At 31.9% G+C, this 16,157-nt stretch overlaps 1 protein-coding gene across 1 annotated transcript; it reads left to right on the forward strand.

Annotated features, from left to right (window-relative positions):
• The first annotated feature begins 2,496 nt into the window (after positions 1 to 2,496).
• LOC134842263 (uncharacterized) lies at positions 2,497 to 4,031 on the forward strand. Its single transcript, XM_063858529.1, has 2 exons — positions 2,497 to 2,757; positions 2,941 to 4,031. The coding sequence occupies exon 2, from the start codon at positions 2,968 to 2,970 to the stop codon at positions 3,922 to 3,924; it is 957 nt and encodes a 318-aa protein (XP_063714599.1). The 5' UTR covers positions 2,497 to 2,757; positions 2,941 to 2,967; the 3' UTR covers positions 3,925 to 4,031.
• Positions 4,032 to 16,157: the final 12,126 nt, after the last annotated feature.

Genomic DNA, 16,157 nt, shown 5'->3' on the forward strand with positions numbered 1-16,157 from the left:
GGCTTGATGGTATTTATAAACCTTGCTTGGACAAACATTTGAACGATTCTAAGGTTTTACAATTGCACGCTTTTTTGCACGATTTGGCCGGATTCATTCATTAGGGTCATCAAGAGGATCCAACCTACTGCTATATGTTGCCCTGCAACCATAGCAACAAATTGTTGGGACATTTGGATGGAATAAATTTGTGTCTTTTTATTAAGTTGAAAAACCAAAAAAAACTATCGTTAAATATCCTATGCTGTACAATATGCAATTACTTGTTAAAAAAACTAGCAGACTCAAGCACTGTCAATAGCACACCATCTTCTGTCTTCAAAATATTGTTCTCGCACGAAGTTATATCTCCGCTTCCCAAATGATTGGTTGGAAATTTGAAACATAGCAGAACCTTTCATCAGTCTCTTTGTAGCCATGGCCTTGACAACGGTTTTACGGTATATGTATAGTTGATTCGAGGCGCAAAGTAGTCTAATGAGAACTTGCTTGCTTGATAGCTTGCTTACTTACCTTTTTACTTATTTATTTATACTTACTTACTTATTTAACTTACTTATTCTTCACTTACTCTTTTTTGCTTAGCTACTTAGGTACTTACCTTATTTGCTTTCATGTTTTATTTTTTCCACTTAATTTTTTATTTAATCCTACTTCTTTTTAATTCATTTTACTTTACTTTACCTTACTTTAATTTACATATATACATTCATTTATCTGCAACTTTTCTATGCTTGATTAACTGCGTACAAAATGTTTTACATGTACATAGTTAATTTAAATCATCAACATAGAGTTCGAAATTCAAAACTCATTTTTCTTTAACTGCAATGATTTCAGAAGAAAAATAATGACGACGTTCAGAACTTAGGAAAAAACAATCTGATTTTTACTTTTGAAGTTTTTGCACACCAAATTTACCCAAAAACGGATTTCCAAATTTCCCAAAAAAAACCACACCAAAACTACTGGGTCAAGTACTGACAACACTCAATCCAAATGATCCTTTTAAGTAGTCCAACAAAATTTAAAGAAAAAGTGACCTTTAAATAAAAATTTTACATCGAGATTGAATGATAAATTTGATCAGAGTTAGCTTAACACAATAGATGACTTGTCCAGAATTTTTTCTAAGACGGGCAATCAATTTTTTTTCTCCTAGTCTCTCTTTTTTTAATTGTTCCTAAAGCCCAAAAAAAATTTCAAAAGGACAACCCAAACATGCCTGTGTTCAGTCTGGTATGAGATGACTTCCTTTTTTGTTTTGTTTTGATAAGTAGTGAAGAAATAATTGCTTACTTTCTGGCCAACAGTTATAAAAAATAGTTTATTTAATTAATATTTTAGCAAATATTTAGAGTACTTTTTGAGATTTGATGGGATTGGTATCCAAATGAATACTTTCACACCGTCTGCTTGCCACGCTCTCTACATTCGGCCGGATAAGTTTGTGCAACTGGTGCAACACTGAAATGAAACTTACTTTGTTCTAGAGTAGTTACACAAAACTACAACATAAGTCTTCGCGAATTATTAAACAGTTGTAATAAAGGCAGTTTTAGTTCTAGAAAAGGCGTTTTAGTAAAGGAGTTTTTGTCTGATATTTCTTGCTCTTTGATATCTTTGAAAACTTGAAGATATTTGGCAGTTTCTTAATGAAAATATGGACCGAGTTGTCAAGTTTTTGTTAATGAGTTTGATAAGATGTCAAAGATTTCTCTTGAAACTTCAAAAGCTTGAAGAAACTAGGATTGCAAATTTTTTTGAAAAAAATTTTAAAAAAATTTTCACATGAATTTTTCGGTCAAAAAAAATATTTTAAAAAACCTTCATAACAAACTCTAAGTTTGTTATCTATTTTTGACATCATTTTTTAAAAAAAAATGTATTTTAAGTTATACATTTGAATAAATTATACTTGATTGATAAGAAAAACCACAAGCGGTAAGCAAGCATTACTTTTCATGTATACACAGTATACTTTTTCTTTGTGCGCTCATTCTCAAACAATAATAAGCACAAAAATCAAATAAAAACAGCTTCTCTGATTTGAATTTCGGATTTTTCGCAGAGCTGGCAATTTAAGTAACATGCCTCAAAGTTAAAAAGACAGAAAAAAAGTTTTTGTAGTTTGCAAAAGGTGGTTTTTTCCGCAATCTTGATCACAAACTGAAAATAAACAAAAAAACTGCTTCAATAAAAAACCAGACCATAAAAAACTGCGTCAATTTAACAATTTAACTATGAAACATAAACAATTTCTGCATTCTAGATCATAAATTGTTAACAAACAATAAAAAGCTTCTGCTTGCATTAAATGATATATGCTCAAACATTTCTTGTTTTTGGCAGAGCTGGCAATTTAAAACATATCTCTCATCATAGTTCATTATTAGAGTAAACCAAATTGCAGTTTTCACCAATGTGATATGGTTTTTGAAGCTTGGTGGTCGAAAAATGAACAGACGTTGAGATCAATTGAGTTTTGATCTTCGAGCAAACAGTGTCTTTGAATGCATATTTTGTTTTCATTTTGCATTATAATATCTTTTACGAAAACAGTTTGCTGATAAGAAGCTCTATCACACAAAATCTGCAGAAATAATTATGATTATATGCTCGTGTTTTTCGTTGTAATGCACTGAACATACACAATGAAAACAATGTGAGAGCAAATTTTTTTTCGTGTTGGAGCAACCGAATATAGAAACTGAAGTCAATTTATCGATCAAAAAATTTATCACACGAACTCTGCAGGTAAGAACTGACTAGATTTTTTTTTGTCCCGTCAGGTTTCCAATGGTTACCACGGATTCTCAAATTAGCTACGACTACGCAGCAGTTTCGTGTTGCAAAAGATGACAAAAAACTGTGCTAGGTGTCATTTTTTGCTTAATAACATTCAAAACTATGAAAAGGTGATAGCTATTAATTTTTCAGGGAAGTTACCGAACGGAAGCGTTACAAATGGAATGCCCGATATGTCTAGAAAACATCAGCAACATTCATGCTCTTATGTGTGGGCATTCGTATTGCGGACCTCCGAAGTCATGTTTGAAAACTTTGGAGCATAACAAAGGAAAAGCGACAAAATGTGCGGTTTGCAACACTGTGATGAAAGTCAAAGTATCCAATTTGAAACCACTGTACGGAATACGGGAGGTTTTGAGTGAGTTTGGAGGGATTGCTAAACATTGCCGAGAAACGGCGGAAAAACTAATGCCTCTGCTGGATGATATCGACAGCGTTTTATCCGAAACGGTTCGCGAGATTGAGATGCTGGAAGACAAAAAGTTGAAACTTGATCAACTTAAGGAATACAAAACCTCAATTGCACAATTTGTGAATGGACAAAAAACATTGTCCAATGATCTGAGAGAGCTATTTGACACTGACTGGATTGAAACGATTGGCACAGACAGGAATTCCCTGAAAAACATCAAGCTTACACTATGCATCGCTCATGTCAAAGATGTTGAAAACAAAGTTCTATGCTCAGATAAAATTCACATCCGTGGTTTTCTGTTTCACATAGGAATTGAAAAAGTTTTGACCGACGGAGAAGAATGGATAAAAAGCACTTTTTTTTATGATCTCGCGAACACACTAACTAGAGATGCTGAAATAGAAATAAAATTTCAAATAGTTCTTCTCAGTTCTAATCCCGTCAAAAACATTAAAGCCCGATTCCTTCTACACAAGGGTATTCATGTCGGTCTATTCAAACATGATTTGGTCCGCTGGAAAAGTTTGCAAGACCCCCTGAATGGATTCATATCAAAAAATGAATCCCTTGTCTTTGAAATCTGCGTCGAAACTCTCCGCATTATTGGAAACACCACCCGGCAAGCTGATGCAGTTTTGGAATTCTCCGAAGCCGAACCAAAATGTAAACGTACAGTTTCATATAGTGTATGGTTATAAGTTTCTAGTTTGAGAGTAAATTTATTATAATTATCACAAAGTTATTATTATGATTAAAAAAAACCTCCATGTTTGTAGTTATTGCCTAAATTTGACTTTTGAAATGATTGTTTTCTTACCTGAGCACGACCCGCACCGAGCGCCCATGGATCATAATCGATTATATTGTCATAATTTGGTCAGTATCTATAAAATGACAAAATAAGCTATTATAATCCATTAAAAATGGATTATAATCCTAATATATTTTTTTCAGTATAATCCATTATAATCGATTATAATCCATTAAAAATGGTTTATAATCCTAATATTTTTTAGGTTTCATAAAATGTTACCTTTCACAATAAAACTTTTGGCTCTATTTTTTAAATTCATCGCAGTTTAACACTCCAATTTACTGTTTCTTTTGAGTTTTACTGTATTCAACCGCCCATCCCTCCCAAGTTTACCCCCATCCCCCCAGTTGACCCCACCCCCGAGTTCCCCCCCCCCCCCCCCCCACCCCCGTTTACTACCCCCTTTCTCCAGTTGAGAACCCATAACCCCCCAGTTTATACCAACACTCCCCGCCCCCAACAAGTTTATACGCTTACCCCACCCTTTTATGGGGGGGGGGGGGGTAAAACAGGGATTACGTTCAGACATGGCAATTAGTAAAAGACTTGGCGTACATTTTGCAAGTTTCTCGCAAAATTTGCAAAATTTTGCAGAAACAGTTGAATTTAGTTCTAAAAATGAAATGGATTATAATCAACTAAAATGGATTATAATGGATTTTTAGTTCAAAAAAAATCGACTATAATGGATTATTTTGGCAAAAATAATCGATTTCAGAGACAAAAATAATGGATTATAATCAATTATTATGGATTATAAAAGATATTTTTTTGTTCAAAAATAATCGATTATAATGGCAATATAATCGATTTCGTGGTCTGAATTTTTAATTTGTAATGGATTATAATGGATTTTTTTGGCTCGTAATTCCATTATAATCAATTAGAATCCATGGGCGCTCGGTGCGGGGAAATAACAGAGTCCAAAAATCTAGTTAACCTAAAAGAATTGTTTTTTGACGATTTAAATTGGTCAAGACCACCAATTTTCCTAACAATTTGGCTTTAACTATAGAGCAACTAACACTTCATCAGTGGAGATTCTGCACATAGAATTTCGATATGGCGTGTAATTTTTAAACTGATAGAGAATAGTTAAATTCAGCCAAAAAAATCAATTACGCAATTCAAAAAGACACTATTTCTTTATATTGAATTTTTCTTGCTTTTTTGACGTTTTAAAAATTAGATAAAGTGTTTCTGGTCTAAGCTCTTCCTTGATGAAACGACGAATAATTTTATTCACTTCCTTGAGCTTTAAAATACATTATACAAATTTTGAAAACAAGGCTCCCCCAAATAGAGACAATTGTCATTTCGCTTAGTTGTCTTAATCTAGGGTTACACACTGCTATCTGTCAACAGTAGTATAGCGAATGAATTCTCACAGAAACATTATTGGCAAAGATCGAGGACAGGTGTCAACCTTGACATTTTTTTCAACCAATGAAATCACGATCACAAAAGCAAAAGTACCACCGTACCGTATACAAAAGTATCGAGCTTTTTACTGACTTTTTCTGCATTTCAACCAATATAAATTCGCAAAAATGTGTGTGTGTTTTTTGGTCAACCTGTTATTCAAATAATTGATTCAGCTACAAATAATAAGCTCCGAAATCAGTCAATTTCAGGATGGGGCTAGAATTGCCCCAAACAGAAAAACTACTACATTATTATCTATTGTTGAAACAATTTCAATTTGACTGTTTACTCACTTCCCCTAGATTTTCTGTATACTTAAATAGCATGTTCGAAATTTTATTGATGCTAAAGTGATACGAGCTACTAAATGTTCGACCCCTGCAACTTAAACCATCTGCCCCAATGCTTTCGATCAAAACCTTTCTCATAGTTTTTTCAGGTTCTTTTTAATTCCTATTTTTTGGGGGATTTTTGATTTTTTTTTCAGTTTTGATTGTAGTTTAATTGTCATTTGGTGTCTTTCAATGTTATTCTTGTTTCGAAGGGTAGTCGCGAATTTTCGATTTACAGAGACGGGCAGATCGGAGATCGAATTTCGTTCATTCTACCTGGGAATAAAAATATAGGGGAAATTGATCAACAATTGATTGTAAATTTTAAAGTTGTGTCCGGATAGTTTTAGATTGCTCTTTTTTCGGAGGCTCTTAGGCTACTCCTTCAACAAAAACGAGTCAAAGTTTATACAAAAATTGTAGTCGCGCCACTTTTGGCTTTTTGTTACATTTTTTCTACAAAATAGGGGTCTTCACGTAATTTAATGAAAAATGTTGACCAAATTTCCGATGTGGAACCAGTTTTAAATTAAAATTTAAATTTCTATAAAATATTCCTAACTATTCATTCATATTCCATCTCTAACATTTACACTTATTTGTAAGTGCTGAAACTACTTGTAGTTTCAGTACCAGAGCAATTTGAATTAAACTTAGAATACAGTTGTTCTCATTCTGGAACTAACTCGCGTAAACCGGTGTACACTAGATCTATTGACACTAAGAGATATAAGAGTAAGATTAAGATTGGTATTAGACTAAGAAGTTGCACGAATCTATCCGACTGAAAATGAGATACCGTGACAAGCAGACGGTGTACTTTATCTGAAATTACTCTATGAGTACAGTCAACAGTACATAACTCATCTGGTGCGACTAAAAGTCTCGAACAAGACCTTAACTAGTTTAGATTTACAAAAAACAGACAATCGCAAAATTGCTAAAGTATTAGATGAAATAGACAATTTGTTAGAAATGTCTCTACGACTCAATAGATTTCCGCCAATTTTCCAAACAATACGAGAAATACCAGGTATTGTGAGAAGACCAAGGACAAGGCACGATCTACGATTAGGAAGAAATCAACCGATTGACTTCATGTTAGTACGACGGAAACCGGAACAAACCTTTGTATTTAGAATCCTTTCCGCAGTAAATTTAAGTTTTCATTTGCGAACAAGAAATTTGAAGAAATTTTTCAGCAACCTTATTGGTGCTAAACCTACTATATATACAATAACGACTGATAAAAACAACACAAGTCGTTCTACCCAAAAAATTTGCAGTAAACTAAAACACTTTGCATGAAATAATTTATTGAATAAAAAATACAAAAATCGGTTGAAATAAAAAAAAATTATTGTTATTTTTATTAATATATACACATCATTTCTTCATCTCATCTTCATCATCTAAAAAATAACAGCAAACTTTGAAAAACTAACATCATCTATAATCTATCCTTACTAACTCTTTTCAACTTAAAACTTTTGCACTTAATCTTATCAAGGCTTATCCTTGCTTCCCTTGGATCTTTAAAAACACTTAGATTAAGTTTCTTAAAGTTCTGATCATCAAGGTTTTCGTTGGATCAAGCAGAACAATTATAATCTCCCCCTCCCAGATTTTTAAAGTATCTAACGATCTCAAACGTCGACTCACTATCCAAACCCTTATAATCGACCTAGGGATAATAGAAACTTTTGAAAAAACTAACCAATTTAATTAAGATAAACAGTTAAGAACGTTGGCTACTTTTCCTTCACTTGAGCCTTTCCTCTTAGATGACCCAGACTAAAACCCTTAAATTAAGTAAGTCATAAAATAGTATCTAACGATCTACTTGCGTTCTAATTATACCTAAACCTTGTGGATTGATTTACTATTCTTCAACCCTTGATCACAAATCACAACCCCTAAGTAAGATTAGGTAAGTGTATCATATATTAGAACTTAGTCACGAGAAAATAACAAAACATTCTGAGGAATTGATAAACTTTTCTCTCCCCAACCTGTCAACTCCGACAATCTATGCCCCAAGTTGAGATAACCACACAAAACGCGTAAGGACTAACAGTTTAAGAAATTAAAAACCTCTAACCCCAGAATATGGCATCCATCATCCTAAACCTTACGTCAAGAGATAATCTAGCCAACAAACAAAAAATTGTGTTACATAACAGCTTAATTAAAAACAAAAAATTTGACCTTGTTATCACACCACACAGACAACAATAGGATATATTAGATCAAAAAGACAAACACAAAAAAAGGCAATCATAATTAAACGAAAACAAATTATCACAAAACGATTTTCAAAACGGAGAAACGCAGTCTCTGAATCAGAAACAAACACAATACAAGAACTTCAAGATTTTAAAATCTGGATAAACAAAAATAACCCGATCTACGACCAATAATTTTTTTCCGACTAAGAAGCCATATCCCCATCATCAATAAAAAGATCACGCAAAACAAAAAAGTCATATATCAAAAAAATAATACGTCTAAATAATTGGAATCAACCAAAAAGACATATTGAATGTTACACACTGACAGTTTTACAATATAAAACATGATCGAGTACAACGAAAATTTCGACAATAACTCGATACTCCACATTTTTCATACAACCACAAAATAATCCCACCCGAGGACAAGTACAATTTTGTCACAACTTTATTGTACTTTTATTCAAAAAAGGAAATAGCCCATGTAAACAAGAATTTCTTGAAGTAAAAATAAACGACAAACCCTTGACCACTATCTCAAAGTTATACGTAATATCACATCATATTATGGTAAATTTACAATCGAAATTACATCATCAAATCCAAATCACAAACAACACCAAATACAAAGCGACGATATAGATATAGAATCCTCATAAGCTTTTATCGAATAGGTAAAAAAAACACCAAAATTCATAAAGAACAGTTTCAATATTCACAAATGATGTTTTTCTAATGATCTATAGCTATCTATCCATATTATAAATGAAGGAACCACAAGGTGACTCACCAACTCAAACATCCCGACATACAGCCGTAAGACAAGAAATAAGTATTTTCTCAACATTTTTAAATACAATCCGAGAAAATCTCACTAGTATGATATATCACAAAATGTTAAACATGATCTACTAAAAAATTTAGCATTTTTTATAATTGATTTTTTTGTCCATAGCATTGATCTCATATCACCAGCAAGAAAAAGTTTCGACCACAAAATACAGACGATGAAACTATACTGGCAGATGATCAAACAGAATATATTTGGGACCCTGAGTGGTCTCATCATTTATTTATGAATATACCAACTGATTTATCAAGTCAAGCAATTGCCACAGTTTCCATCCATAGAGATTATGTTAGAATAGTCTCACTTACTATTGATGCAACACCAAAAATTACAAGTATTTCATTGACAGAACAGGAATCAATATTTTAAACTTTACTTTTTTAACCAAGAAAAGTTAATCGGAACAAGAAATCTTACATAACAAGATATTCAAACCCCATCACCCTTCGTAAACAAAATTTTTTTCTTTGAAACAATGCCAACGAGAAAGCATTTCGCCTGTTCACCCTACACTTACGACTCCAATAAATAAAAATGCAGCATTGCAACAAACAACTATACAATCCACAGTAAAACCTTCCGTTATTCCAAAATACTCACAAATGGACCACCAAACATTTAGACCACTAACAACATCAAGACAAACAAGTGAGCAAAAGGTGTCAAATAGAAAAAACTTCTCAGATCATAAATTTTTTCAAAATCCATAACAACAAAAAACCTCAAAATTATTAGTCAAAGTCAATCAAAATCACAAACTCAAAACGTACCTCAACAAACTTCACAATCAGTATTTTTAATTAACAACCACAAGCTACACTAGACCTTAGCGAAAATTATCCATTTTTTTAACAAAATAAAAACATTACAAACAAACACCAAAATAGGAATCAATCACATTACTCAGAAGATGAGAAATACTATCATCAAATTTAAAAACGATTAAATACAAACCAGCAAAACAATCATTGAAACATTAATCAACCAAATCCTTCCTATCAACCAGATTTTTTCGAACCGTATACACGAAATGAAAAAACAAGACAAACAAGACATAACCCAACGTCACACAATAATGAATTTTAATCACAAAACCCAATAAACAAACAAAATTACCAACCAACTCTAATGCAAAATAAAATCCCATTACCATATTGTCTACAACAACTCGAACTAACAAAAATCTAACTTACAAATTATTCTCAAAAACCAAATACAGTAGAATTGCTACAAATGACTATGAATCCATACCTTATGGGTGGATCCTCTATATCTTCAAATAATCCACTAATGGTATTCACAGGAACAGATCCCAAATACTCGGTAGAGATTTATTCAAATGCATTCACAGCCAATTTAATTTCAAATAAAGGACCAGAACCAGTAAATACTCCACTTCATCAAAATTGGATACATAGACGCACAGCTCTAATGCAAACCACACTTGATGGCGCAGTCCAAATTTTTTTTTCAGTTTTACTATAGATATCAAATCAGATTGGAAAAGATTCACAGAAAAATTTTCGAAATGATCGGCTCTGAAAAAAACAAACAACACCAAAGAATTTATGCAATAAACTCATAGAATCCCAAATGAAACATTTAAACAATTAGCTGTAAGAATTGTAACATTAGTAAGAAAAGCATATCCCATAATACGCATTATTATAAGAACACAAAAATGACTGAAATTTTAATGATGACTCTAAGACCACACTTACGGAAAATAGCAGAGAAAAAGAGAGCATCACATCTATCTTCAATTCGAGAACCCGATAAGACTTCACAAAGCTAGTAGATAAACTAAAACAAGCCGAATCTACATTGAAATTGGAAGAAACAGATAATTTAAAATTACAATATGTAAACAAAATTCGAACCATTATGTCGCAAGAAATTAATGACTCTGACACTGAATTAGCTGAAAAGGTCACTCAAATATTAAATATTTACGAAAAAAAAAATTTAAAGGCAAGCCATCGTTCAAAAAATGGTGTAATTTCTGCTGTAGATACGGATATAGCATAGCTGAATGTAGACAAAAACAACAAAATAATCAGAACAAACCACAAAAACGCAGAAAACTAAATAAATCATTTTACCAATAGATAGACAAAGACCAAAATTTTTCAGACAAAAACATTCAGGTAATAATAATTCAGGAAAACCACTTCATTTAACTATAATACCTCTAGCCAACAATTACTCTCCAGGTCAAAGAAATTCACGAAATTTCTCTCAAAATAGATACAGTCGATCAAACAGTATCGAAATAACTATTCAAGATCAAATTCAAATAGAAGCAAGTACTCAAAATATAACAGAAATCGTTCAAACTCAAACGTCCGAAACAGATTTCATTTGGAAGATTGTTCTAAAAAATCTTCATACAACAGAAACGGAAATTACTCAAACAATAGGAACAGAAAACGTCAAAATAACAGATAACGAAACTATTCAATTAATAGATCAAACTATAATATTTATCACAATAGATCACGTGAAAATTCTCCGAAAAGAAACTCAAATTATGCAAATTGACAAAGAAAGCATTCTCAATCACCGCACAGAAATAATACACAAAACCAAAAATCACAACAAAACTATAGGAGTAGTACACCTAAACATCAAAGACAAATTAGCCAAGTGCAATCAACTCAATCAGACCCTCCCGGTTTTGAAAACAAAGAATACACAGAATTACAACTGAATCACATAAATTGCGAATCAACAGACGATGTAAGCGAAACAGAAAAAATACTCTCAATAAACATGCTTCAGATTGAAACTGAATACGAATTACCAACAGAATCAATTTATTAACAAAACAATGAATATTACTTTCAAAACCCTGATAATACTCAAAAATAACAGACTATACTAAACAAGAACTTAAAGAATGTTCGAGAACAAATAATATTTATCAGAACACATCATATAAAAAACAACTACCCAAAGAAAAAATTTTTATGAAAATAAAACACAACTACCCGAAAAAACAATAATCCCACTTGTCTTAGAAAGTCCAAAAAGCAAAAAGTTTCAATCACCAGACCTCGAAATTGATTTTTAAATAGACTCAGGAGCAGAATCCAATATAAAAAACATTCCCACATGGAATGAAAAACAAACCCTACATCCAAAATTAATACCTTCTTAAACATCAAGCAAATTAGCTACAGCACAGCGATCAAGTTTAACTAATGTTGGAAAAATCCAACTATTCCTTGTTCCCGCTCGAACAATGGAGCAAAATAGACCTTTAACTAAACCATTTAAACAAACATTCCATATCACAGATATAAAACACAATTTTGTTGGAATACCATTTATTACTAAATATATTCCCACTATTAAAATTTTGAACAGCAAAATACAGATAAAAGACAAGTATACCAGAATGAAAAACACATCACTTACATTATTTCAAAAATTAAATAAACAACCACCAATTTTCTCCAAATTCTGCCCTATATATAATCAAGAACGACAACGCCTGAATCCACCAGCAGGAGATGTATAAATAATTTTTCAATCAGTCAAGTCCATAAATATATCATGAAACAGAACAAATAACGACTATATATGTCAGATCTTGAATTCAAAGCAATTCATGTTTTTTTCCGAGTAACGATCTCATCCATCAAATACAGCATAAAGAGTGAATATTATAATAAAACTATTAGATAAATGTCAATCAACAGTTCTTACTAAGGATTATCAATAAATAATTTAATGGGTGATAAAAAACGAAACACAGACTATTTCACAAAAAAAACATCTTTCTTCAAACCAACATTCCAGTTATCAAAAAACACCACTGAACAACAAAAGTTCCTTACAATGTTTAGTTTTCAACCTTCTAAAATTACACAAAAAGATTTGAACAACTAGCTGAACCACTGCTGAAAAACCCAATGGCTTACGCCACATCTAAATTTGATGTTGGAAAAGTAAATTCACCACTACACTTACCTCTGAAACCTGACGCAATTTTCAAAAAACAACGAGCAAGTAAAGTCCCAAATCATATGCAAGTCAGAGTCAATAGATTACTAGACAAACTAGAACAATGTGAAATTGTTTCCCCAGTAAATGAAGAAGAACAGCCAAAAGGAAACACTTTCAAAAATACCGTTTTTATTTTAGCTATAGGAGAATCATTAAAAATCGTTCAAGACGCAAGATATTTCTTTTCCCCCATTGATGAATCTAAATGAAATTGGCCCATAGAACCAATTCAAGTAATTCTTCCAAAAATAAACCGAAAATACTTTACAACAGCTGACACGAACAGCGCATACAACTAAATGTCACTAGATGAACAATCACGACGATTAACGCAATTCGTTATTGGACGCCAACAATACTAATTTAATAGACTTTTCTATGGAATCTCCATGGGACCAGTAGCCTTCTCAGCATTTATGAGTAAAATTTTTTGACCACTCATTCTCGGTAAAGACGTCATAATCTATTTAGACGATGTTTTCATGCAATCACAAACGAAAATTGAAATGTTTATTGTCTTAGATAAATATCATCAAGTTTTACTTACAGAAAATATGAAAGCAGCCTCGGATAAATCACATTTTTTTCTCACCCGTGTAAAAATCCTTGATCATATTATAGAAGCAAACACGATAACTCCATTAAAATCCCGCATAGATACAATCATAAAATTTCAACCTCCATCAAATGAAAAGAACATACAAGAACTCTCTGGAATGCTTAAATTCTTAAGTAAATACGTCTTTAAATTGCAACTATTTTTAAGACCATAATATAACATTTTCAGACAACAAAATATTTTTAAACGGAGAACAGAACACCAGAAACGAAAACACTCCTCACTGAACAAATATAAAACACTATTCCGGATCCAGACCAACCACTTTATGCTACGTGCAACGCCTAAAATTTTGGCATCGGCGCAGCATTATTACAATCACACAATGATACAAATAAAATGATTCTCATTGCAGCTAAAGGAAGATTATTACTATTTACACAAGCTGAACTTAGATTCTCTGCACTTATGAGAGAATTCACAGCCATAATATATACTCTCACAGAATATGATTTTTTAATACTTGGATCAAAACATTCAACAGTTCTTCGTACACCATAAACCCATAACTTTTTTCTTTACACAGAAATCAAATCAAAACCATAGAGTTTATAGATTTCAATTGATTTTAATGAAATTCCCAAATTTACATAGGGTTTGGACAGCAGGAAAAAACCGAATACTGCCCAATACTCTCAGTAGAAAGATGCCACCTGATTTATTAACAAGAAAAAAAACAGTAAAAATACAACAAAATGTTAAAATTTTTCTTGCAAAAGACGAAACTTCATCACGATTAGAAAGCAAATATGCAGTAAAAACTGATATTGATCAATCACAAATAAATAACCTACCACACTTTCTACTGTAGTTAGGTTGCTAAAGCAACCATTACGAAGTAGACCTACTATGTAATTCTGCATTTAAACCGATAGCATATGCATCAAGAATTAAAAACAAAACACAACAACGTATATCTCATGCCCCATGGACTAATAGACTAGTCGAAGGTATGAACCGTCCATTACAAGAATATCTCAGATGTATCAGAAACGGAAATGATACACGATATACTGAATGGTCAACAGATGTAAAGTTATTCCCTTTATCTTATAATTCACAAATAACAACAACCCTAGGACTATCACCTTATGAAATGGTTTTCAATCAAAAACCATGGAAACCAATACTGTTCACAGCAAACTCTTCAAAAAACACACAAGGCTATTGCCAACCTACAAAAGATTCAATATGTTATAATCTACCATTGCATACACACAATGAAGATCATTTTCATCACCCACAAATTTTGAAACTAGCTTCCGGCACACATACCGAATGAATTTTAAACAGAGATAAAATACTCAATGAAATCTACAAAAAATCAGCCAAAAGGTTTTTTATAAAGACAAAATATTCATATCCAAGTAAATTCACGATTCACAACAGCTTCAAATTTAAAAATCGGAACATATGTCTTAATCTCAAAATTTTTAACACAAAACGGAAATCTAAAACATTACAACCAATCCGAAAAAGACCATTTCAAATAATTGGCAAACCCACTGATGTAACATATAAACTTATTGATTCGAATAAAAAAGAAATTATTCAACATAGAAAGAAACGTTTACCCTATTACCCAAAAAAATACGCTCTCCGTGAGCTCACATAATTATAATTTTTTATAGGACTCTGTAAATTAAAGAATAAGAAGTAAAAAAAAAATTTTGCCACAAGATATAAAAGAAAAATCTCAACAACGACAATCATCACGTCTTCAAAATCAACCACGAAAAGAAAACAAAACATTCATTCCACAATCAAAAACATAAAACAAAAATGAATTTCAGAAACCCCTTTCTAAATAATTATCATTTAAAATTTCAAAAATAATAACAAATCTTTCTTCTCTTTTCTAAAAATTCATGCTGACACTCTTAATGAAACTAGTTTAATTTTAGCCAATCAGAAACTATCTAAACAACAGCTCATTCTGACACCACTACTTTAAACGATCGACATTTAACAACCATCAATCGTATATGTAATAATAACTAACGAACTCCAGGTCAAAACAACTAACAAGCTCATATTTAACAACCGAAATAAACAAAATCTAAATATTGCAACCCTCCCCTATCAACTAGTACAAAGATCAACAATATTGTCCCAATTTACACCTTAAAATTCCCTCGAGAAAAATTTTTCAATTAGCCAAAAGAACGAATAACTCTTGATTACCCCCGATCATCCCATAAAAAAATTGGAAAGCTCATTCTTAGACTTCCAGACTTCCCCTCACCAAAAATTGCCTATATCCAACCCACTTGTCAAAAACCAATAAACATTGTGACCACATCAGATTTCAGCCTCGAAAAATAAAAAATTAATTCGACGGAACGAATTTTTTTCCAAATGCTTCTCTCTCAAACAGTTCAATATCTCAAACCAATAATTTCAAACCTTTTTTCAATTTTCTCAACCTTTTTTCATCTTAGTATACTTTTTATAGCAGACACCTTTGAAATATCCATCCTCCTTTTAATAGTTTTTTGCAGTTTTCTAGTAATTTTTCATTCTCTCACAAAAGCCAACATCAACTTTGCAAAAATATTGACCTCCTCCTCAGGTACGATATTTCAAGAATTATCTAAATGTTAAGACATCTATTCAACGAAAAAGACCTTTTTCTTTTTTTTATTGATA

This window comes from Symsagittifera roscoffensis, chromosome 3, assembly GCF_963678635.1.
Source record: "Symsagittifera roscoffensis chromosome 3, txSymRosc1.1, whole genome shotgun sequence".
Lineage (NCBI taxonomy): Eukaryota > Metazoa > Xenacoelomorpha > Acoela > Convolutidae > Symsagittifera > Symsagittifera roscoffensis.

Excerpts from the sequence above, each read along its gene's own strand:
- LOC134842263 (XM_063858529.1), top strand. The coding sequence starts at position 2,968 with ATGGAATGCCCGATATGTCTAGAAAACATCAGCAACATTCATGCTCTT.